Source organism: Microcaecilia unicolor, chromosome 3 (genome assembly GCF_901765095.1).
Source record: "Microcaecilia unicolor chromosome 3, aMicUni1.1, whole genome shotgun sequence".
Lineage (NCBI taxonomy): Eukaryota > Metazoa > Chordata > Amphibia > Gymnophiona > Siphonopidae > Microcaecilia > Microcaecilia unicolor.
In genome coordinates, this window is record NC_044033.1 from 402075195 (window position 1) to 402102161 (window position 26967).

The window sequence follows — 26967 nt, forward strand, 5'->3', positions numbered from 1 at the left end:
AATGCCTAGCTGTTTCTGATGACCAGCATTGAATATCTGTTGGGGTTTTTTCCAGTTTAAAGATAATCGACTAAGCCAATATTCAACTTTAGCCGGTTATCTTTAAACTAACCAAAGATATCCCACATTTTCACGCAGCCAAATATGGCTGATACACCAGTTTTAAAAATTGGCAAATAGCCAGTTATATTGGATGATATAACTGGCTATCTGCTAGCCACTAACCGGGGCTTTTTAGTGGTGGATAGCCAGTTATCCCTCACTGAATATCGACAAATAGCTAGTTAAGCACTATTTAACTGATCAGCAGCCATTCTAGCTAGTTAAATAGCGCTGAATATCTGGGGAGTATATGCCTTGATCGAAAACTTTATGAACACTCATGAGATAACATCTTCAAATAAAAATATTCCTTCTGCATCACAACTGGCAATATATTTCGACAAAAAATGTGCAAGCTTAGACAAAATATAATCCATGCAAGAGGTGAGCTAGACAATTATTTAGAAGAACCCAATGTATTCACCCAGAATACTGAGGGAACTCAGAGAGGTTCTGGCGGGTCCTCTTAAAGATTTGTTTAATAAATCCTTGGAGACGGGAGAGGTTCCGAGGGATTGGAGAATGGCGGAGGTGGTCCCTCTTCACAAAAGTGGGGATAGGGAAGAAGCTGGAAACTACAGGCTGGTAAGCCTCACTTCGGTTATTGGAAAAGTAATGGAAGCCATGCTGAAGGAAAGGATAGTGAATTTCCTGGAAGCCAATAAGTTGCAAGATCCGAGACAACATGGTTTCACCAAAGGGAAGTCGTGCCAAACGAATCTCATTGAATTCTTTGACTGGGTGACGGGAGAATTAAATCAAGGACGTGCTATGGACGTCATCTACTTAGATTTCAGCAAGGCTTTTGACACGGTTCCCCACAGGAGGCTCTTGAATAAACTAGAAGGGCTGAAGATAGGACCCGAAGTGGTGAACTGGATTAGGAACTGGTTGACGGGCAGACGCCAGAGGGTGGTAGTGAATGGAGTTCGCTCGGAGGAGGGAAAGGTGAATAGTGGAGTGCCTCAGGGATCGGTGCTGGGGCCCATTCTGTTCAATATATTTGTGAGTGACATTGCCGAAGGGTTACAAGGTAAAGTTTGCCTTTTTGCGGATGACACCAAGATTTGCAACAGAGTGGACACCCCGGAGTGAGTGGAAAACATGAAAAAAGATCTGAAGAAGCTGGAAAAATGGTCTAACGTTTGGCAATTAAAATTCAATGCGAAGAAATGCAAAGTGATGCACTTAGGGAGTAGAAATCCAAGGGAGGCGTATGTGTTAGGTGGGGAGAGCCTGATAGACACGGATGGGGAGAGGGATCTTGGGGTGATAGTATCTGAGGACCTAAAGGCGATGAAACAGTGCGACAAGGCGGTGGCCGTAGCGAGAAGGTTGCTAGGCTGTATAGAGAGAGGTGTGACCAGCAGAAAAAAGGAGGTTTTAATGCCCCTGTATAAGACGTTGGTGAGGCCCCACCTGGAGTATTGTGTTCAGTTTTGGAGGCCGTACCTTGCGAAGGATGTTAAAAAAATGGAAGCGGTACAAAGAAAAGCTACGAGGATGGTATGGGAGTTGCGTTCCAAGACGTATGAAGAGAGACTTGCTGACCTGAACATGTATACTCTGGAGGAAAGGAGGAACAGGGGTGATATGATACAGACGTTCAAATATTTGAAAGGTATTAATCCGCAAACGAATCTTTTCCGGAGATGGGAAGGCGGTAGAACGAGAGGACATGAAATGAGATTAAAGGGGGGCAGACTCAGGAAAGATGTCAGGAAGTATTTCTTCACGGAGAGGGTGGTGAACGCTTGGAATGCCCTCCCGCGGGAGGTGGTGGAGATGAAAACGGTAACGGAATTCAAGCATGCGTGGGACAGGCATAAAGGAATCCTGTGCAGAAGGAATGGATCCACAGAAGCTTAGCTGAAATTGGGTGGCGGGGGGAAGAGGGGTTGGTGGTTGAGAGGCTAGGATGGGGGAGGGCAGACTTATACGGGGTCTGTGCCGGAGCCGGTGATGGGAGGCGGGAAATACTGCTGCACAGACTTATACGGTCTGTGCCCTGAAAAAGACAGGTACAAATCAAGGTAAGGTATACACATATGAGTTTATCGTGGGCAGACTAGATGGACCGTGCAGGTCTTTTTCTGCCGTCATCTACTATGTTACTATGTTACTATGTATTGTACATTGCTGCAGACTGAGTGTGGTCCAACTTCTTACCTTCAACTTTTTATAGAACCAAAACACTTCTACATGAATATTCTACCTTTCATTGCATCTTAGACCCCTGTCCAAGCTACCTCCTGAGATCAGCTCCTGACTCTTTCATCAAATGTATAAGATCACATTTATCGTACTTACTCAGACATGGCATCTTTCCTGAATCAAAAGGCAACAGCATGTTAACTCCCATCCCTAAACATCCATCAGAAGATAAAATGATGTGACCAATTGCAGACCAGTAGCATCAATTCCACTGATTACTAAATTAATGGAAGGTATGATAGCACTGCAACTTATGGAATTCCTAAACTCCTTCTCATCCTATATAATAATTCTCACCTCTAACGTTCTGTGCCTGGGACCGTGGCTCCCTAGGCTGGAGGTGGTCTGCTAGGCAGACACACACTGACGTCACTGACGTCATGACAGCTGATTCCAAGGCAAGGGGAGGAGTAGGAAAACATGCGCTACGGCCCCCTCGACCCCCCCTCCGCGAACCCGTCGCCCCCCCCGGACCGCCGAAAACTGCCCCCCGCCGCCGTTGTGTACTACCTGTGCTGACGGGGGACCCAAACAGCCGAAGTGTTGTTGTGCCCTTCGCGTTCCTTCCTCATCTTCTCTGGAAGTTCCTCTGCGTGCGTCTGACGTTAGACGCAAAAAAAACACCAGGTGCACGCAGCACAGGAACTTCCAGAGAAGATGAGGAAGGAACGCGAAGGGCACAACAACACTTCGGCTGTCGGGGGTTTGGGTCCCCCGTCAGCACAGGTAGTACACAACGGCGGTGGGGGGGCGGTTTTCGGCAGTCGGGAGGGCGACAGGTTCGCCAAAGGGGGGCGAGGGGGCCGTAGCGCAGGGGGGGGGAGGAATTGCCTGCCTAGGGCCCGTTTCCTTGCCTACAGAAACGGGCCTTTTTTACTAGTTATTACATAAGTCACAATGCAGTTTCAGACCATGTTACAGCACTAAGACAGTCTCAACAACTTTAATATCTAATTTTAGGAGAGAAATTAGTAGAGGCAGAAAAATTGTTATCCTATAGTTTGGTATGTCCAGTGCCTTTGACATGAAATACCATGATATATTAGTGAGAATACTTGACAACATGGGAATATGTGGCAGAGTCCTTCAATGGTTCAAAGGTTTCCTCACGTTAAGAGCATATCAAGTACATTCACAGGTCTCATCTCTCCATCATAGACTCCTATATGTGGTGTGCCACAAGGTACTCCAAATCTCCTTTTTTCTTTAACATCATCATGGCTCCACTTGGGAGGAAACTAGAAGAAAATGGCTTCAACACCTTTATTTATGTAGATGATATGATCATTTGCATACCTTTCAATAATTATTTAAGCAAAATTTTGAATATTATTACAGAAAGATTAGACCTGATGGAATTGTGGGCATCCACCTTCAAACTGAAACTAAATAGGGAGAAAACACAAATTCCTAGTCTTTACTGATCCATTCCAATCATACCTTGCTCAAGAATTCATTATAGATCAATGTAAGTTCCCATTAGAACAGAACATGAAAATTCTAGGTATTACAATTGATCAACACCTTTCTTTTTTTTTTTGCAAATATCTCTAGTGGTAAAGAAAGTCTTTAAAACTTTATGGAAGTTGAAGAAGAGGTAATAAGAGTGATCAGAGAGGTAACTAGAGAATCAGGAGAGAACAGTACCTGATATACTAAAGGAATGAAGACATTGGAGTAACAGTGTGTGATCAACAAGATCGAAGGTGGAAGACAGACCTGAGGAAACTGGAACAGAACAACAGTGATCAAGGAAAGTGCAGATGAGATTTTAGAGGGACAATAACAATGTTTCAGTGCTGCGATTTGGTTGGAGCTCAGCCTGGTAGAGGCTTTTTTCAATGTGTTGGACTAATTGGGAATAGACAAGCTTCTCTAAGAGCTTGGCGAAGAAATGGAGGTTAGAAATAGGGCAAAAACTAGTAAGAGATGCAGTGTCTTAATGGTTTTTTTTGTGAAAGGGCAAACAGTGGCATGCTTCCAAGTAGGCAGAACTGTACCATCTGTGAGTGAAGATGAAATGAGTGGTAGGAGCTCGGGAGTGATTAGGAGGCCAAGGGTTGGCAGAGGAGAAAGAAGGATTAAGGGAAGCGATGGCTTTGGCTAGTGAAAAAGCATTGGGTAAATTGAACAAAGAGACAACCAAACAGCAGCAGCAATCTAAGGAAAGACAAACACAGTAAGAGTTTATCCAAATGTCAACTTTAATGGAAACGGGACACAACCTGGCCAGGTTTCGGAAAAACCTTTGTCAGGAGTCACAATACATTAACAGATTGAAAGCGTATACTGCAATACCTGCATTCAAAAGAAAAATGAGGTCCAGTGTTAAAAGTAAAAGAATGCAGCCAACCCCCCCAGGCCCCTGAAGACCTCCCCGAAACCCCAGGACAACCTCCAGGACTACTCTTGGACCCCTGAAGACTCCTCAGACCACAATGATCTACAAAGGTAGCCCATGTGGGGTGAGAGGTTTCTTGTGAGAGGGATGCTTAAGGCAAGGGAAAGGTTGGAAGTTCTGCATGCCTGGGAGCATCAGGCCAAGGCTTTGCAGCCCGTTGCTCTTGGCCCATGCAAATAACGTTGCTTGCAAGGTGGTTTCGCAAGTAGCGTTATTCCTCTAAGATGGGATTCAGCAAACTGTGGCACATCAAGGTATGGTGAATGGCGAACTTTTACGGCACCTTGATGAATCCCCTACTTAGTGTTAAAATAACCTGTCTTAATGGTAGCCCACATTGATAATGTTATAGGTGGATTTTCAAAGCAGTCACTCATACAGATCATGCATTTAATGTTATAGATGGATTTTCAAAGCAGGCACTCATACAGATAATGCCACTGAAATACATGTAACGCTAGATTCATAAGGTGCACGTTTAAAGTTAAATGGTAGCCATGCCACTGAATATTCAACTCATCGTGTTTTCACCTGCATTAATTGTGAACAGACTAGCTTCTATTTTTTCTGTTATTTGATACAAATAACACACATCAATGACGTTTTTGAACAATAGAAGTCTTTCTTGCATAGTTTAACTTGCAGTGTTTGAAAATGTAACCTTGAATTGGTTTTCTATAAAATATACATAATTTCTTCATATATTTTAGGTGTTATTTTTGCACATGGAGAAAACTGGAAAGTGATGAGAAGGTTTACTATAACAACCTTACGAGATTTTGGAATGGGAAAGAGAAATATAGAGGACAAAATTATAGAGGAATGTGGTTTCCTAATCCATCATTTTGAATCATTCAATGGCAAGTATCTCAATAATTTGCTACGTGTTTATACTATTGTGTAATACAATGAGCGGTGATCTAGAAGATGACCACAAATCTCTGAATTATCTATTTATTTAGCACTAAAAGTAGAAAAACTAAAGTTGGTTGTTCATGCTGCATCAGCAGAGCCTTTTCAGGAACTGAACATGTCCCAACCTTGATGTCTCAGTTTTGATCTTTGTGTTCTGTATACATTTAATAGGGATGTCCATTCATTTGAAATATTGAAAATGTCAACATTGTTTGATATCTGTTTTAGTCCAAAATGAGAGGAAATACTACATTTCAAGTTTCTCCAGGGTCATTAATAGTGCACTGTTCATAAATAGTGTGCACTATTTTTACAGAGTGAATACTATTAACGACACTGGTCCCTGAAACAAAAATTGAAAAAGACATGAAAAACTAAACAAAATGAAAACTTTTGCCCTGTATATCTTAATGTTTAATTGACAAAGGGGCTGTTCTACAAAACCGTGCTAAAATCTGGGCATACTGTGCTGTATTGTGGGATTTTTTCCCTACGATAAGCCAAGATTTAAGGCAACACTCTCATATTTTTTTGCATGTCAAGCGCTAATGTTCCCATTAGTTCATGGAATCTGTAAAATGATAATGCAGAAGCACTTCCTGCCTCCTTAACTCTGCTTTATCCAGTTAATGCACACTAATCATAGTGCAGTAGCTAGATAACACTGGAATACATATTCTCTACCCATGCAATGCCTCCTCAGAGGAACATTCTACAAAAATCATTACCACAGTTTTTAGCGTGTGGAAATAGGTGTGGGTTATAAATTTTAATTAGCGGCAATAATTGGCTTTTTAACCAGCAATTATTGACACTAATTAGATTTAATTGCAATATACATGCATAAATTTAGGCGCAGGATCCGCACCTAAATTTCATGCATGAATTTAAAAAGGGGGTGCAGAAATGGGAGATCTTTGGTGGAACAGGAGCGTTCTAAAATTTACCCACATAGTTATAGAATAATAGGGATATGTGCCTGATTTAGGTGTGATGATTGGAACCACATTTCAGTTGGTGCAAATGGCCGCACCTAAAGTTAGGTGTGATTCCTAAGCGTAAGCGCTATTCTATAAACTGTGCCTAACTTTAAGTCCAGTTTATAGATTAGCGATTTTTCGGTACCAAATGTTTAGGCGCCATATATAGAATCTAGCCTTACACATGCATTAAGGGTTTAAAAACCTTCAGTAAAAGGGCCCCAACATTTTCTAGGCTGCTCCTCAAGAGAATATGTTTTATATTGGAGTGGTTTGCATAATAATTAAGCCTTAAAACAATAAAAGAAACAAACTGCAAACATCTGGAAGAGAACAAAATGAAGACATAAACCTGTCAATTGGGTCGACCATTATCTTGGAATGCTCCCAGAGTGCTTGCTGGAATAGCCATGTATGCTTTAAATAGTCATAACTCAACTCTGTGATGTTTCAATATGGAAATTCAGAGGAAACCGATTCCAAAACTTGGGAGCAATCACTGCAAAAACAGTTTGGCGTATACATTCCAATCTTGCTAAAGACAAAGGAGGGGCTGCTAATAAATGCTGTGAAAATCTGAGAGAATACCTAGTTTGCTAATCAGCAAGAATATTTGGCTGATTATTGGAAAACCCAATAAGTCAAAAGAATAATTTTAAACTTAATTCTGTAGACCACTGGAAGCCCTTCTAAAATCACCTCTGTAAGTTTTGACCAGTACTCCTGAATGACCAGACAGTTCCACCATGTATAATATATACTTCCAGTTTCTCCACAGCTGTGCCAATAAGACTCTTTTTCTCTGCTGGGCAGATCTTAAGCAAGTGAGGTATCAACTGAGATAACATCTTTTAGCAAATTCTCTGATACTAAATTACAGTGCTGAATTATACGAGTGAAGAAATATTTTCTCCATATTTGTTTTACTACTACTACTACTTAACATTTCTAAAGTGCTACTAGGGTTACGCAGTGCTGTACAATTTAACATGGAAGGACAGTCCCTGCTCAAGGAGCTTACAATCTAAAAGACAGGTGTACAATCTAAAGACAAGTGTATAATCTAATAGACAGGTGTACAATCTAGAGACAAGTGTACAATCTAAAAGACAAATGTAGAGACAATCTGATAGGGCATACTATATTTCTCGAAAGGTTAGGTGCCGAAGGCAGCATTGAAGAGGTGAGTTTTAAGTAGAGATTTGAAGATGGGTAGGGAGGGGGCTTGGCGTAGGGGTTGAGGAAGATTGTTCCAGGCATAGGGTGAGGCAAGGCAGAATGAGCGGAGCCTGGAGTTGGCAGTGGTGGAGAAGGGTACTGAAAGGAGGGATTTGTCCTGAGAGCAGAGGTTACAGGTGGGAACATAGGGGGAGATGAGGGTAGAGAGGTAGTGAGGAGCCGCAGACCAGGTGCATTTGTAGGTAAGGAGTAGAAGCTTGAATTGTATACGGTATCTGATCGGAAGCCAGTGAAGTGACTTGAGGAGAGGGGTGATATGAGTATATCGGTTCTGGCGGAATATAAGACGTGCGGCAGAGTTCTGAATGGATTGAAGGGGGGATAGATGGCGCTATTTTTGTGCCCTCTAGTCCTTGTATTTTTGGGAAGAGTGAACAAACAATTCACTTCTACCTGTTAAACTCCACTCATTATTTTATAGGCTTCTATCGTATTTCCTCTCAGCTGTCTCTTTTCTAAAACTGAAGAGTCCTACAGTCCTTTAGAGTCCTAGCATCTTTAAACTTTCCTCATAGGGGAGTCCTCTTAATCACTTTGGTTGCCCTTCTCTGTATTTTTTCTAATTCTGCTGTATCTTTTTACAATGTGGTGACCAGAATTGCACATGATATTAAAAGGTATAGTCACACCATGGAACAATATAAAGGCATTAGTATATTCTCTGGTTTATTCTCCTTTCATTTCCTAATAATTCCTAAAATTCTATTTGCTTTTTTGGCTGCTGCTGCAAATTGAAGTTATGTATACTGTTATTTATCAACATTTGCTTATTTCTAATCTGAAGAAGAAGGGTTACCTTTGAAAGCTAATTAAAAAATGTATTGCTAGTCCAATAAGAAAGGTATCATCTTATTTTCTTTTCTATTTTATTTCTATTTATTACCTTTTAAAAGTGACTACCACATCACTCTATTCATTTTTCAGTGTCAGATGCATGCCCATGGCCAGAGATTAGGCTTGCCTTGTGCTAATCAGGTTGCATATCCACATTGCCGCACACCGTCCGATTACCGCAGGAGTAGTGCGGGAGCCTTTTTCACCAAATAAATAGGTGGTGGTAAGATCTCCCACAGTAATGGTCATATGCTAATTGGGAAATTAGTACAAGGCCATTAATGGGGGATATAGCAAATGTGTCCATTTTACTGCCATGGTAAAAGTGGCTGCAGCACACGATAGACCCACGTGATAGCAGCAGTGCTGGCCACTTTTTAGCACAGCTTAATAAAAGGACCCCCTAATGTGGAACACTGCATAATGTATTTATAGTTTGGGTCCCTGGGATCTGGCTTGGTCACTGTTGAAAGCACAATACTGGGTAAAATGGATAGTTGGTCTGACCTTGTATGGCAATGTTCCTTATGAATTAGCACATGCTTTAGTGCATGCCCATGGTAACCAGTACTTCACTACACTAATTCAAGTACAATCTGCATAGCCTGTTATGGAGCAGGTGATGGGGGGGATTGTGGGTGGAGAAAAGGACTATTACACCCAAACAGGACAATTACACCCAATTGACTAACTCCCTCAGCTCTTACCCTCGTCGTCTCTTCGCCACCCTTAACTCCCTCCTCAAAGTGCCCTCTGCTCCCACCCCCCACCCCTCACTCTCTCCTCAATCACTGGCTGACTACTTTTGCGACAAGGTGCAGAAAATCAACCTCGAATTCACCACCAAACCATCTTCTCCTCTTCTTCACCCTATAACCCACTCCCTCAACCAACCAACCCAGGCCTCCTTCTCCTTTTTTCCTGATATCACCGAAGAGGAAACCACCTATCTTCTCTCCTCCTCGAAATGCACCACCTGTTCCTCAGGCCCCATCCCCACCAACTTTCTTAACACCATCACTCCTACTGTCACCCCCCCCCCCCCCCATCTGTCATATCCTCACCTATCTCTCTCCACTGCAACTGTTCCTGACACCTTCAAGCATGCTGTAGTCACACCACTCCTCAAAAAACCATCACTTGACCCTACCTGTCCCTCCAACTACCGCCCCATTTCCCTCCTACCCTTCCTCTCCAAGATACTTGAACGCGCCCGCCATTCACAGCCGTTGCCTTGATTTTCTCTCCTCTCATGCCATCCTCGATCCGCTTCAATCCGGCTTTCGCCCCCTACACTCAACAGTCTGCAATGACCTGTTCTTTGCCAAATCCAAAGGTCACTACTCCATCCTCATCCTCCTCGACCTATGCGCCGCGTTTGACACTGTCAATCACAACTTACTTCTCGCCACACTGTCCTCATTTGGGTTCCAGGGCTCTGTCCTTTCCTGGTTCTCCTCTTATCTCTCCCACCATACCTTCAGAGTACATTCTCATGGTTCTTCCTCCACCCCCATCCCGCTCTCTGTTGGAGTTCCTCAGGGATCTGTCCTTGGACCCCTTCTTTTTTCAATCTACATCTCCTCCCTGGGCTCCCTAATCTCATCTCATGGTTTCCAATATCATCTTTATGCTGATGACACCCAGCTTTATCTCTCCACACCAGACATCACTGCAGAAACCCAGGCCAAAGTATGGGCCTGATTATCCAACATTGCGGCCTGGATGTCCAACCGCCACTTGAAACTGAACATGGCCAAGACCGAGCTTATTGTCTTCCCTCCCAAACCCACTTCTCCTCTCCCCCCACTCTCTATCTCAGTTGATAACACCCTCATCGTCCCCGTTTCATCTGCCCGCAACCTCTGAGTCATCTTCAACTCCTCCCCCTCCTTCTCTGCGCATATCCAGCAAATAGCCAAGACCTGTCGCTTCTTCCTCTATCAAAAAATTCATTAAATCTGCATAGATCCAAATAATAATAGAAACTAAACAAAAAAGCTCTAAATAGTTCTATAGAGTGACTGTGTTGGTGGCATTATATAGATGACATTTTTGTCATCTGGAATGCAGATGAAGCTAGTTTAAATCATTTTGTATTTGAATTAAACTCCTGTCACCCTATGATTAAATTTCAATGTAACTTCCACCATCGAGAAATTAATTTTTTGGACGTACTGGTTTCTTTAAATAATGGGGTATTAGAGACTGATCTGTATACTAAAGCTACAGATCGTAATACCTTATTATTGTATGACAGTATGCATCCTGCACATATACGCAATAATTTACCGTTTGCACAATTCCTGAGGTACAGAAGAATTTGCGATTCTACTCAAAAATATAAGCGTTCTGCTCAACAACTGAAGGAGAAACTATTTGATAAAGGTTACCCCAAAAAGACGATTAAACATGCATACAAACATGCTCTTTTTAATCATCGTGAATTTCTTCTAGAATCTAAACAACATAATTCAAGTGAGATGATTATTCCTTGCATTATGCAATATTCCTCTATGTCCCTTCAGATTGCCAAAATCATTCATAAACATTGGAACATTCTTTCTACACATACTATTTTTTCTAACCATAAATGTATGGTATCTTACTCTAGAGGGGCTAATTTATCTGATTTATTATGCCGCTCTGATGTATGGACAAACAAAATTTTTGACAATCCTGGACACAGAAAATGCGGGAAATGTACCATGTGTGACATCATGATAGAGACTAATCAGATTTGGGATAACATTAACAACAGATTCATCCAATTGAGAAGTACTACCACCTGTACCTCTAAGGGTGTTATTTATCTCATCACATGTCCGTGCGGATTAAGATATATAGTTCAAACGAAGCGTATGCTAAAAACACGACTTATTGAGCATAAATCGTGTATTGTTAATAAAATACTTCACATGCCTTTGGTTAAACATTGCATTCAAGAAGAACACACTTTTGGTCAATTGCGATGTATTGTAATTGAACACATTCCGGATAATGGAAGACGGGGCGACATTTCAAGATCTTTGCATCAAAAAGAACAAAGATGGATTTATCGGTTACACACTGTATTTCCTGTTGGCCTTAATGGCCCTATTGAATGGGAAGCCTTTTACTAATCTAATTTGATTTATTTTTTGTTTCCCTACTATTGGCTGGTCCCTTTAAGGAAATGACGTCCTCTTTACTATGCTTCCGGTCTGCTTTTATAAGCAGTTGCCAGTTTGGTTTAGAAATTACATGATATGGAAGATGTTTATATTTCCTCCTGAAGAAAGAACAAAACAGTAAGAATTCTACGGCTGTCGAGGAGAGAGAGAGAGAGAGAAATTCTGTGGGATTTAAAGACTGATATTCTGTACTGTTCATATATGGAGGCGCCTCCCGTTGATTTTTGCCCGGGATTGAAGCTAAGTACTCCAACTATTACTGAAGTGATTTACAGCTAATTGTTTTTTCTCGTTTTGCCATTTTTTCTCCCTTCCGGTTTATATTTGTCATCTTTATGCTTCTATATTGTTGACTATATTATCAACTTGGTCCAATATTTGGGATCTTTTTCAAACACAATTCCTCTGTTTTTTACTACAGATTGTTTGATGTATTTCACTCTAGGTTTTTTCTGAGAATTGTTGGCCCATGATAGAAGCCTTATCAGGTGTGTCCACTGAGTTGGTACCCTGGGCTATTGAGGCCTCTTTATTTAAAATTATTGAGCACTTGGACATTAGTGTAGTCACTCTATAGAACTATTTAGAGCTTTTTTGTTTAGCTTCTTCCTCTATAACATCAGCAAAATTCGCCCTTTCCTCTCTGAGCACACCACCCGAACTCTCATCCACTCTCTCATTACCTCTTGCCTTGACTACTGCAACCTACTCCTCACTGGCCTCCCACGTTGCCATCTATCCCCCCTTCAGTCCGTTCAGAACTCTGCTGCTCATCTTATCTTCCGCCTGGACCGATACACTCATATCACCCCTCTCCTCAAGTCACTTCACTGGCTTCCGATCAGGTACCACATACAGTTTAAGCTTCTCCTATTAACCTACAAATGCACTCGATCTGCAGCCCCTCCTTACCTCTCTACCCTCATCTCCCCTTACATTCCTACCTGTAACCTCTGCTCTCAAGACAAATCCCTCCTTTCAGTACCCTTCTCCACCACCGCCAACTCCAGGCTCCGCCCTTTCTGCCAGGCCCCCTCCCTGCCCATCTTCAAAGTCTTGCTCAAAGCCCACCTCTTCAATGTCACCTTCGGCACCTAACCACCATACCTCTATTCAGGAAATCTAGACTGCCCCAACTTGACATTTCGCCCATTAGATTGTAAGGTCCTTTGAGCAGGGACTATTCTTTTTTGTTAAACTGTACAGCGCTGCGTAACCCTAGTAGCGCTCTAGAAATGTTAAGTAGTAGTAGTAGTAGAAAAGACATGGACTGCACATTGCAATTAGCACATGGCCACGTACTACATGCTGCCAATTTGTGTTGCTCTCGAAAATCTACTCTTTCTCTTTAATGTTTTTCAGGAAATCCATTAGATACCGCAGTGATCATGAACGCTTCTATTGCAAATATCATTGTATCCATTTTACTTGGAAACCGTTATGACTACCAAGATCCAAAGTTCCTGAGACTTTTGAGCCTCATCAATGAAAACATTAGACTCTTGGGATCACCTATGGTTGCGGTAATGCTCACTTAATAGAGAAATGATATTTTTGACATTATGGGGATTGTTTAAAGAGCCAGGTATTTTCAAACATTGAATGCTATAACCAATTTCTGGTGAAAAGTATGCACAATAGTACACTTACAGAATAGGGCTGGACAAGGGATTGGAGCAAGTCAGCTGTGAGTCACTTGCTAGAATTTCATGTTCAATGTCTGCATATTTGCTAAATATGCAGGGTAGGGAATCCCTGTAGTGCCAGTTGGGCACTGTACTTTTAAGGGGAAACTCCAAAGAGATTATTTCTTTCAAAGTCCTACTTGCAGGTCCTTGGGTACCATAGGACCTTCAAACTTAAGCAGGGGGATTAAAAATTTTCCTCCTCATTCAGGGGCCCTTATACTAAAAGGTTGCCATGTGGCAAAGGGCTTGCTGCATGGCAACCCAGTACTACCGCCAGCTCAATGCGGCCGCTGGTGATAGTTCCACCTCGATCATGTTCCATTTCTGCTGCTACAGACATTTTTTCCATAATTATTAGTACAGCGCTAACATGGCGGTATTCAGGCAGCACCATGCACTGCCCAGTTAACGCAACCCAGTACTACCGCCAGCTCAATGCGGCCGCTGGTGATAGTTCCACCTTGATCATGTTCCATTTCTGCTGCTACAGACATTTTTTCCATAATTATTAGTACAGCGCTAACATGGCGGTAATCAGGCAGCACCATGCACTGCCCAGTTAACGCTGTGTTACCGCGGCAGCCCTATTCACCACCACAATGGGGGTGGCCGTAAGTGCTCTCCCCCCACATAGCTACATGGTAAATGCGCTCGGCAAAAAGAGCCACCGCCACTAGGGCAGGGCACTTTTTACTGCAGCTTGGTAAAAGGGCCCCTCAATGCAGCATCAAAACAAAATAAATTACACATAACATGATAGTGTTGCGAACACGGAATTTCAGATATTAACTATAAATATAAATAGGTAGGTACATAGATGTAGATTTAGATATAGATAGGTAGATATATTTTGCAGCTATGAATCAAATGTCTTATTGTATTCTTAGCAGCTTACTCACTAGTTATAAGCTGCCTTTGTGACCTTTATTTAATCATGGAATAGTTATCGGTGATATTTAACTTTCATGATTAAGCTGTGTACCATGGTCTCGTGGAGGGGCATAATTGAATGGCGCTGGCCATCTATATGGCCGACGCCGCAAACAGCGGTCCAGAACCGTATTATCGAAAAAGATGGCTGGCCATCTTTCATTTCGATAATACGGTTTGGGCCGGCCAAATGTCAGAGATGGCTGGGTTTGAGATGGCCGGCATCGGTTTTCGTTGATAATGGAAACCGAGGCCAGCCATCTCAAACCCGGCCAAATCCAAGGCATTTGGTCATGGGAGGGGCCAGCATTTGTAGTGCACTGGTTCCCCTGACATGCCAGGACACCAACCGGGCACCCTAGCGGGCACTGCAGTGGATTTCAAAAATTGCTCCCAGGTGCATACCTTCCTTACCTTGTGTGCTGAGCCCCCCAAATCCCCTCCAAAACCCACTCCCCACAACTGTACACCACTATCATAGCCCTGAGGGGTGAAGGGGGGCAACTACATGAAGGTACAGTGGGTTTTGGGGGGGGGGGGTTGGAGGGCTCAACACTTACCACCACAAGTGTAACAGGTGGGGGGGGGGGGGGGGAAGGACCAGGGTCCGCCTGCCTGAAGTGCACTGCACCCACTAAAAACTGCTCCAGGGACCTGCAAACTGCTGTCATGGAGCTGGGTATGACATTTGAGGCTGGCACAGAGGCTGGCAAAAAAATGATTTTGAATTTTTTTTTTAAGTGGGAGGGGGTTGGTGACCACTGGGTGAGTAAGGGGAGGTCATCCCCGATTCCCTCCGGTGGTCATCTGCTCAGTTGGGGCACTTTTTTGAGACTTGGTCCTAAAAATAAATGGACCAAGTGAAACCGGCGAAATGCTCCTCAGAGCCGGCCTTCTTTTTTCCATTATTGGCCGAAGCCGGCCATCTCGTAAACCACGCCCCCGTCCCACCATCCATACCGTGCCGAAACGCCCCCTTGAACTTTGGCTGGTTCTGCGATGGAAAGCAGTTGAAGCCGGCGAAAATCGGCTTTCGATTATACTGATTTCGCCGGCTTCAGGAGATGGCCGGCCATCTCCCGATTTGTATCGGAAGATGGCCTGCCTTCTCGTTTGAAAATAAGCTGGTTTGTGGCCTCAAATTGGGTGACTTGGCAAAAAATAATTTAAATTCCTTCAGCATGGACCTCTCTTACCTGTAGAAAAGAAAGATGTGGCTTTTCAAGCTATTTGGGAAAGATAAATAACAATTGTGGCAGCTGAGGGACTTTGAGGTGAGTTTCATGGGCATTTGGGTGGAAGGTAAGGGTTTAATGTTACTTTGTTGTTCATGTTTTCAGGAATTGAATTTTATTGAATTTATTTTAGTAACTTGCTTCTGGTAAGCATATGAAGGATTGCCTCAAATGGAATAATTGAGAATGAAAATGGAAATTAAATGAAATTTAAAGAGCACTGTGCTAGAAATTTAAGCAAAAAACAGTTTAGAATAAAGACAAATGACACAGTTCTGATAACAGGTAATATTTTTACAAGATTAGAAAATGTATTGCCACACAGGAAGTCAATTAATAATTACAAATGAAGACAATGAACTGGTGATAGCATCTAATATTAAAAGGGGCAGGGTTTTACATGGTTACAAGTTTTACCCACTTTAATAGGATATGCATTCATTTTCAGGCCCAGTGCCTATGGAAAGGAAATTATATAGGGAAACAGGGAAATTTATTCACAGTCCTTTAAAAAATAAACAGGTCACATAAATGCTGGAGAGAGGGTAAAGGTTTAAACAAGCAAAGAAACTATTACGAGGCTAAGGGGCCCTTTTAATAAGCCGCATAAGCGTCTTCGCACGCAAAATGGAGTTACCGCTTGGCTCTTGCAGCAGTTTCATTTTTGGCACGTGTCCGATACGCACGGCCCAAAAATAATTTTTATTATTGGACTACGCCAAGTGGCTTATGGCGCACGTAGGTCATTATCGCCCGGTTACCGCCGCTAGTTCAATAGCTGGCGATAAGGTCTCAGACACAAAATGGATGTGCAGCAATTTTCATTTTGCTGCATGTCCATTTTCGGCAAAAATTTTAAAAAGCCATTTTTTTGCAGGTGCGCTGAAAAATATATGCAGGCCATTTTTCAGCGCACCTTAATAAAAGGACCCCTCAATGATAAAATAACAGGGGATATGGAATAAGGGCTACTGGGTAGATGAGTGGGAGAGAAACCCAGTCAGTTAGGCTACCCATAGAGACAAATTATTCAGATAGGGGCCCTTTTACTATGCTACGCTAAAAAGTAGCTTGTGCTCTTTTTAGCACATGGGTTTCCCACACTCTGAGGCCACTTTTAGCAGGACTGTAAAATGCCACATTTGCTTTGTTTCTATCAATGGCCATGCGATAATTTCCCAATTAGTGCATAGCCATTAGCGCATGAGCTCTTACCACCATCTATTAACTAGGCGGCAAGGGCTTCCGCACTTACCCCACGCTGATTGGTCAGTGCACAGCAATTTATCCACCCTACCGGATAAGCGCAGAGCACACCTACTCTCTGCCTCCAAACATGCCCCCCTTGCTAAAAAATAAAACCTTTTTTTAGTGCATGCATAATATGTACCAATTCCAAAACTCCGCAGGATGCCTGAATGTGTCCCACGGTAGTGCTTTTTAGCATGCGGTAAGCATGCATTAGTGCTTTCCACCGCTAAGGGCATATTTTACTAAGGTGCACTCATGTTTCTGGCACGCGCTAAAATTGTGGGCACACTAAACGTTAGAGGCGCCCACAGGAATGCATTGGCATCTCTAATGTTTAGTGCGCCCACAATTTTAGCACGCACCAAAAACATGAGCACGCCTTAGTAAAAGACCCTGTAAGGAATTTTGAGTATTGTTTTCTATAACTACACAACCTGCTTGAAGCTATGAAAGTGTTGTTACTACTTTACTGACTTGTTACACTGAGCAGAGAACTTGAAGAATGTGGCACCAGCAATTTTGTCAGCACATAGGAAAATCTTATGAAAAAGAAAAGGCTAGAAACTTTGTGGGGCTTTTTCACCCTTGTTTCTCTCAAACTGATCACCTGAAAAAGTGATAGTCATCACAGTATGTCTGAAACAAACAAAAAAAAAACCCTGCTGAAGTGAAGAGATTAAGAAACTTGTGTGTTTGTTTCTGTATTTGAACTGGGCTGAGCACCAGAAGATGTGGCAGTCACGCGTATTAGGCATGTGACGGCTTGCAGAAAAAACACGGTTATGTAAGGTATGTGGTCTTTTGTTCCCCTCATTTCTTTGTCCTTGTTCAAAACCGTTGGATTAACTGAAGTGTGGAGGAGAAAACATTGTTATCTAAAAAAAATTAGACAGGAAAAGCTGGTGTTTTATATATATTTATATGCTGCCTCTCTGAAGCATGCTTCAGGCTTATAGAATTGGGCGCATTATAAACCTTTATTATATACCTATAAACTGTGAGGTAGATATTCAAAGCCATTTATATTATATAGCCAGGAGAGGCTCTTGGCCATTTAAATTGCTTCTGTGGGGCTTTCTGGAGATATTCAGGGGCCCTTTTACTAAAGGGTTACTGTGTAGCAACCCAGAACTACCGCCGGCCCAACGCGGCCTCTGGCAGTAGTTCTGCCTTCAGCACACACCATTTCCAGCGCAACGAAAACTTTTTTCCACGCCACTAACCCGGCAGTAATCAGACAGTGCTGCACACTACCCGGTTACTGCTAGGTTACCACGGGAGCCCTTACCGCCACCTCAGTGGGTGGCGGTAAGTGCTCCCCACCGCATAACAAAGTGGTAAGAGTACTCTTACCGCATGGCCATTTTTTTAGGGGCTTTTTCCCGCTGCTGGAAAAAGGGCCCTGGCAGGTAGGAAAAACAGCCCAGGCCATTACCACAGAGCCCTTTTTCACGCAGCTTGGTAAAAGGACCCTTCAGTGCCTTTAAGTGGACAGTACTGCTGAATATCCCCTCTAACTGGGGGAGGAGTTAGAGTGGAGCAAAAACTACCTGGTTGAGCAACCACATAAAGTTAGGACACAAGTGAGACTGTTCTAATTTTATGAACAAAATTAGCTGTACACCGGTCGGAATATCGGTTAACTTCCAGGTCCAGTTCAAATGCAGTGCCAACCCCCTAACTTCCACCCTGGGAAGTACTCATCTTCCCCTTCCGATTCCTCTCTCTCTCTCCCACCCCCTGCTGAGGCAAGAATCCCCATCCCTACCTCCCTGATGATCCAAGACCCCTCCACACTTATGATAGGTCCCCTGGGCCTATTTATTTAGTTGCTTGCATTTATATACCATTTTCCTAACCAAAATAGATCATTCAAAATGGTTCAAAGCACAAGAACAGACCAGAACATAAAGATAAGAGTTGCAGAAAATAAAAAACTAAATCACCAGTTATAAACAACCCACCTCAATCTAACATCTATCAGAAGTCCATGGTGGTCTAGTGGGAAAAGAGGGCAGGAGCAAACCCCACTCACATCTGCCCCTAGCAGCAGCCTGCAGAAAATGGTTGCTGCAACCTCTTGCAGCATCTTGGTACAGGCCATGCTTTGAATGAGGGATATAAATGTAGGTCAAACAACAGCACCAAAGTCTGGTCAATAACCCTGACACAGACTTCATGCCTTTGTCCTTGTCCCTGGGACCCTCTGAAGTCTCCGACAATGTCAATAGAAGGTCCTGGAAAGTGAAGAGCTACTCACTGGCATTTTCTGTGTCCCCAGATGTGTTTAATATTTGAAGGTTCATTAGATTTATTACTTAGGGACATTTTTACAAAGCCACTCTGTACGTGCGCTAGTGTTTTTAGCGTATGCTAAAAATGCTAGCTCACCTTAGTAAAGAGAGGCCTTATTGTCAATATTACGCCATACTATGAGGGCATTCATTTTGTCCACGGTACCACTTTATTTTCTAGTATAACTCTTTTTTAAAGTATATTTTCATTGCAGCACTCAGCCTACATAGTTTTTAATATAGTTTATATTAAGGATGTTTACAAAACAATATATGCATGTTTGTACTTTGATCCATTATTTGTTTGATCAATAATATGACAATGAGCTTTTATGTTATTTTATCTTAACGTTTGGAGCTGTTACACATAGGGAATTTTTCTTGCTGCAGTTGGGTTTAGAAGATTTAAAAGACTCATAAGAACATAAGTATTGCCATACTGGGACAGACTGAAGGTCCATCAAGCCCAGCATCCTGTTTCCAACAGTGGCCAATCCAGGTTACAAGTACCCGGCAAGATCCCAAAACAGTACAATACATTTTCTGCTGCTTATCCTAGAAATAAGCAGTGGATTTTGCCCAAGTCCATTTAATAATGGCTTATGGACTTTTAGGAACCTATCCAAACCATTTTTAAGCCCTTGTAAGGTACATTCTCTAGCAAATAATTCCAGATTTTCATTACATGTTGAATGAAGAAATATTTTCTCCACTTTGTTTTAAATTTTACTACTATGTAGCTTCATTGCATGCCCCCTAGTCCTAGTATTTTTGGAAAGAGTAAAAAAGCTATTCATATCTACCCGTTCCACTCTGCTTATTATTTTATAGACCTCTATCATATCTCTCCTCAGCCGTCTTTTCTCCAAGCTGAAGAGCCCTAGCCACTTGAGCCTTACCTCATAGGGAAGTCATCCTGTCCTCTTTATCATTTTCATTGCCTTTCTCTGTAACTTTTCTAATTCCACTGAAACTTTTTTGAGATGCCGTGACCAGAATTGCACACAATATTCGAGGTGCGGTCGCATCATGGAGCGATACAAAGGCATTATAACGTCCTCATTTTGGTTTTACATTCCTTTCCTAATAATATCTAACATTCTATTTGTTTTCTTTTCCACCATTGCACACTGAGCAGAGGGTTTCAAAGTATCATTAACGATGACATCTAGATCTTTTCCTGGTCGTTAACTTCTAATGTGGAACCTTGCATCACATAACAATAGTTCAGGTTCCTGTTTCCCACATGCTTCATTTTGCACTTGCTCACAATAAACATCATCTGCCATTTGGATGCCCAGTCGCCCAGTCTCGTAAGGTCCTCTTGTAATTTTTCACAATCCTCTTGCGATTTAACAACTTTGAATAACTGTCGTCAGCAAATTTAATTACCTCACTAGTTACTCCCATCTCTAGATCATTTATAAATATGTTATAAAGCAGTGGTCCCAGCACAGACCCCTGGGAAACCCCACTATCTACCCATCTCCATTGAGAATACTGACCATTTAACCCTACTCTATGTTTTCTCTCTTTTAACCAGTTTTTAATCCACAATAGAACACTACCTCCTATCCCATTACTCTCAAGTTTTCTCTGGAGTCTTTCATGAGGTACTTTGTCAAATGCCTTTTGATAATCCAGATACACAATATCGACTGGCTCACCTTTCTCCATGTTAGTTCACCCCTTCAAAGGAATGTAATAGATTGGTGAGGCAAAATTTCCCTTCACTAAATCCATGTTGGCTTTGTCTCATTAATCCATGCTTTTGAATATGCTCTGTAATTTTGTTCTTTATAATAGTCTCTACCAGTTTGCCTGGCACCGACGTTAGACTCACCGGTCTATAATTTCCCAGATGACCTTTGGAACCTTTTTTTTAAAAATCAGATAAGTATCTTGAGATAAACCCACGGAGGGGGAGAGATTGGCAGTTATAGGCAGTGCAGAATATGCCTTTCCCCTGAACTTAATGAGGCACCAGAGTCTAAGCCTGGTATTAGAGGAGAGGAAGTATCCTTACTCAGCAGCTGCAAGTATCTCTCTATCGGACCAGGGGCCGACAGCATGCTCACTTGTGGATGTTTGAGTTTAGCCTTTCACCTCCCTATAACAAAACAAGCTAAAGAATGTTAACAAAACCTTTGCATAGCCATCCGGCATAAACGGGCAAGTGACTTACCAACCGCTAGGATAAATAGCCAGTCTCCGCACATGTGACTATCCAGGCAATATTTTTCATGTGACAGGGCACCTTTCAACATAGATGCTCTTGTGTTGCTTGTCTTGGAGGAATGCATGTGCAGCCACATTTTGTCACTGTATGCATATCTTTTTCTTTCAGTGGGGATAAGCACCCATTTGCACATGTATGCCGCCATACTTCAGAGGAATGGTCATTTATCTGCCATTCATTCAATTGACTATTACCATGTTTATTCCAGGGTGAGAAGTGCCAATTTTACCTTGGGCATATACGTTCAGATCCAATACTCTGAGATAATGACCCCAATACACATGTTTTTACTTATGTGTTTATTGGCCGCATTCATGTCCTTTCTAAAATGTGTCTCTAAGTCAATTAACCAATAGTATTTAGGTCATCACAATTGGTAACATTTCTAGAAGTGAAAGGAGAATTAACTCTGTAGGAGAACACCTTCAAGTCTAACGCATAAAATACACTTCTATACCCATATAAAGCATGATTTGAAAATTACCTATCTCCATGTCCAGGTAGTGCATGAGTGGAATAGGACAGGTAGATGTGAATCGCTTGTTTACTCTTTCCAAAAATACTAGGACTGGGGGGGGGGGGGGGGGGGGGGTCACGCAATGAAGCTACTAAGTAGTACATTTAAAACAAACTGGAGAAAATATGTCTTCATTCAATTTATAATTAAACTCTGGAATTCGTTGCCAAAGAATGTGGTAAAAGCAGTAGCATAGCAAAGTTTAAAAAAGGTTTGGATAATTTCATAAGTCATTATTTAGATGGACTTGGGAAATCAACCATATATTTCTAGGATAAGCAGTATAAAATCTGATTTACTGTTCTGGGATCTTGCCAGGTATTTGTAACCTGGATTGGGCACTATTGGAAACAGGATACTGACTTGATGGCAGTGGCATAGGAAGGCGGGGCGGTGGGGCGGTCCACCCCAGGTGCATGCCGCTGGGGGGGTGTCGGCTCCGCTGGTTCCCTGCTCCCTCTGCCCCGGAACAGAGAGAGCAGGGACCCAGCGGAGCCAATGCAGCTCCCAGCGACGTGCACTCGGGATGGTTTGCCATCCCTCGCCGCTTTCCTATGTAAGTACGCGCTCTGGGGGGTGCGCTTCGGAGGGGGGAGGGTGCGTTCCAGAGGGGGGAGGGTGCACCATGCTGCACCCAGGGGGGGTGCGCAGCGGCAACCCGCCCCGGGTGTCAGCTGCCCTCGCTATGGCACTGCTTGATGGACCTTTGATATGTCCTAGTATGGCAACATTTATGTTCTTATGGGTTTTGCTATCCAATGGTAGGTCAGGGCCTCTTCGGTTTTCTTCAGGAGAGAGTCATTATAGAGGATGAGTTGGAAGCGGTCTATCAGCATAGACTTTTTATCTGTGGTGTCCAGAATTTTAAGCTCTTTTCCTAGAGGGTCATTGGCATGGGATCAGGAGCGCCTAGATTTTTTGAGGGTGATTCCACAATGATGTATTTGTGGGGGATTTCTGTTTTGTCAAAGGGTAAAGACTTGGTACTTGAGGTCGAGTCTCTTTGAGACAACTAACCTGGAGAATGGCGTCTGCCAGACTTAGACACGGCAGTCCAAGAGCAGTTTGTGGAGATTATTTGCTTGTACTTAGTTCTTTATGTTTTAATATTTTTACCTTGTTTTTCTATTCCTAGTTATACAACATATACCCTATACTTGGATTAGTTCCTGGAAGCCACAAGACAGTAAAGAAAAACATAAATGAGTTACATAACTTTATAAAAAGCACATTCCTAAAACATCTTAAACAACTGGATGCAAATGACCAAAGAAGCTTCATTGATGTATTCCTTGTCAGACAGGAGGAGGTAAGTGATGTGATTAACCTGTATAAACTTCTTTTCTTTTGAATGTCATGTTCATATTTGTGCCTCTAATGTTTTCAACTGCCCTGTCATGCCTTTTGGCATCTCTGGTGGTACATCAGAGCTTGAAATAAACCAATAAATAAAACAAAATTTAGGAAGATCCTTAAAACAAGAATTTGGTTCATCCTGAGGATAAGACTTTCAGTTTCTACATTTATACTGTGGTAATGCTTCATACTGGGAAAAAGATATCCACAACCTGTCTCCCCATCTATAACCAATGGAGTGCAATTTTCAAAGCCACTGTATGTGGCTGAAAAATAATTGACTACAAAATTTGGCCATTGGAAAATTGTCCTCAATCTATATGACTAAAGTGTGTGTGTTATTCCACAATACATTTACCCCTAGTTACATTAAAAAGAGGCATTCCCAGTTGCACAAAAAAAACAAAGTGCATGAAAATACACTATAAAGAAATTCTATAGAAAAACACCTACATTTAGGCCCCTATGTGGTGCCTACTCTATAAAGGAAAGTAGATGCATTTTAAGAATACCAGCATAACCGGTGAAATACGTACCTATAATTTAGGTGTGAGTACTTAATGTTAGCCATAGAGCTGATGTAAGTGCTTAGGTCTAAATGCCAGAGATATACACATAACTTATAATATTTTATACATTATAGAAGGGATTCTATAAATAGCGTCAAAACAATGGCACTGAAAAATCAGCGCAACACGCTATTCTGTAAATGGCACGCCAGGTTGAACACCATTTATACAATATCACTTAGATCCCATTTCCATGCTAAAATTTGAGCATCGGAATTTATACCAGCTAAAACCTCGTGTAGACACCAGCGTTCAACTTTGGGCATTCTGGTGCTGAAATGGAACTATTCTATAAGTCCGCGCAGAACGTTTTGTAATGAGGTGTATTTTCAAAGCACTTAGACTTACAAAGTTCCATAGGAACCATGGGAAGAGCATTTACTGCCTCCCTTTTAGGAGGGACTAAGGGGTTCTCTGCTATGGATGCCCTAACCAGTTAGCGCAGCGGTGATGTCAGCACTCTAGCTGATTAACGCATCCGCACCCATCACTCTGCTCCTGACAAACAACCTTAGAAAATAAATAAATAGCTACAATATGCTTACCTTTTGCAGATGGCAAATCTAATGTGGAAAGCTTTCTTGTGTGTCATTTTAGGCCATTTTTGCTGTGTTAGGTGTTTGTTTGCGCCTAACGTAGCTTAGTAAAAGGACTCCTAAATGTCTATTCACTGCTTAAATGTTAGAGCCTTATTTATAGAATTGTCATTTAAATCCCAGAATGGACAGTTTGAAAAATTGCTCCCATTGTATACAAAATAATCAACTGGTCAGAACAAGGTCTCCGACAGTGTAATTCACTACTAATAGTTAATGGACTTCAATGTGTTAGACCCAACACTGGAGAGGCACTATGGATCCATAATAGATCACAGAACAAAAGGCAAAACAGATCCCCAATGAAGGTCACAAAACAATTGCTTTATTGAAAAATACTAACCAATGTAGTCCACGTTTCACCCAGTCAAGGGTTTCTTCAGGGGTACAACAACTACAAATCAAAAAAATTGGCACTGAGAAAAGCATTATTCTATAAGCTGTGCTTAAAGTTAGGCGAGGTTTATAGAATAGCGCAGTAATCACCCAGTAATCACGCCTGATTGTAGGCACAGTGATTCGTACCAAATGAAACATGATGCAAATGAACACATCTACTTTAGGTGCATGCCTGTTATTCTATAACAGTGCGTGTTAATTTTTGGAATGCCTCATTAAGCCCATGCCCCTCCTATTTCCATGCTCCCTTTTTCTGATCACACATATATTTTAGGCACAGATCCCGTGCTTAAATTTATGCATATAAATACCAATTAAATTTAATTAATACAAATAATTGCTTGAAAACACACCAATTATTGGCGCTAATTGGCTCAATATTGAATTAAACTGTGGGCGCAAATTGGGCATGCGCCCAAATTTGCATGCACAATTTCTGGCAATGTTTATAGAATTAGGGGGAATAGGACTAAATATATTCATTACTATAAAAATATATACAATCAAATAAAACATAATATACTGAAAACCATAAATTGAAACACAATATCTTTAAAAAATGTAATAACAAAGGGCTTCTTATACTAAACTGTGCGAGCAATTCCTGGTGCATCAAATGCCCCATAGCCCATTCATTTTAAATGGGCTGTGTCGTATTTGCCACATAGGAATCACTGGGTTGTTTTAGTAAAAAAAAGTACTGAAATCAGTGGAAGTAATCAAAAACTCATTAAAAATACATACTAAAATAAAAAAAATTCAGATAACAAGCCAGAAGATCCAATTTCTTATTTAGACCATTCAGTGTGACAGCTACTAGATGTACTCAGCGCTGTACACCTGAACATGAAGAGTCTCTGCTTGACAGAGCTTACAATCTAATCAGAACAGACAAACAGGACATCTACATCTCCTTCTCGCCAGGGAATATTCAGTCTCCAGAATACAAAAAAAGTTAAACTCCTCAAATTTATCATTCATTTTTGTTGCATGTTCAACCAGAGGCTTTTCTGTAATCTTTCTATTAAGGGCACTGCTGTGTTCTATCACTCTTTTTATTGAAGGTTATCTTGGTCTTACCAATGTATGTAAGTTTACAAGGACACACACATGCATAAATAACTTTTTTCTGTTTTACAGTTTGAGAAGTGTTGTAATATATACTCTTTTCCAGTCATTGTATGCTGAATGGATCTAACAGCTCTATTATTATTATTAATTACATTTGTACCCCATGCTTTCCCACACATAGCAGGTTCAATGCGGCTTACATAGTAAATAGAATTACAAAGTCTTGAAGGAGAATGTTACAAGTTGTAGTAAACTTAGTAGTGGTGGGGTTTTGAGGATATGTAAATTGAGCATGGGGAGGTAAACAAAGATACAACCAGGGCTTTTTTGAGGGGGTGCTTGGGGGTACTGAGTACCGGCACCTTTTCCATTGTCTGCTAAAATTGAACCATGGTTCCCAAGTTATAATGAAAGAGCTCAGGCTCTACACACCAACTCTGCCTTGTTATATATTCTGTGACTGGTTGCAGGGGGCCTGGCTATTGTGGGGTGGGTCCCTCAGTGATCACCCCAACCCTGAAGGGTGGCTTGGCATTTGAGTACCGGCACCTTTATTTGCTAGAAAAAACACATTGGATACAACACACAACACAACACACTGAAAAATTCCCACATTGGTGGTGCCCCTGCAATAGTGTAGATTTAGATATGTTTATTGAACAGTGCAGATGGAACTAAAATATCCTTCAAATTCTTACTTTTATAAACTATCATAGGCTCCTTATTAGCAAAAGGTTCGATAGACTGAATCAAATACCAATATATCTTTAAAATTTTTATAAATCATATGATACATGATTGAACTCCAAACTGCAGACAATTTTATTGTCTACATGTTTCTCTGAAATAATTCACTTTTATCTTTAAGCCTGGATCTCAAATAGCCATTATCAATAAACCTCATCTGTATATCCATTGCTTATTTTTTATCAACAATAGTCTCCGTGCATATTCGTTAACCCTA

General features: G+C 41.7%; 1 protein-coding gene across 1 annotated transcript in view; it reads left to right on the top strand.

Moving 5' to 3' along the window:
- Positions 1–26967, top strand: part of LOC115467073 (cytochrome P450 2K6-like) — an 84841-nt gene that overhangs the window by 32692 nt on the left and 25182 nt on the right. Inside the window, exons 3-5 of the mRNA XM_030198753.1 lie at positions 5428–5577; positions 13221–13381; positions 23148–23321. Coding sequence (XP_030054613.1) covers positions 5428–5577; positions 13221–13381; positions 23148–23321 — 485 coding nt within the window. The remainder of the gene's footprint in view (positions 1–5427; positions 5578–13220; positions 13382–23147; positions 23322–26967) is intronic.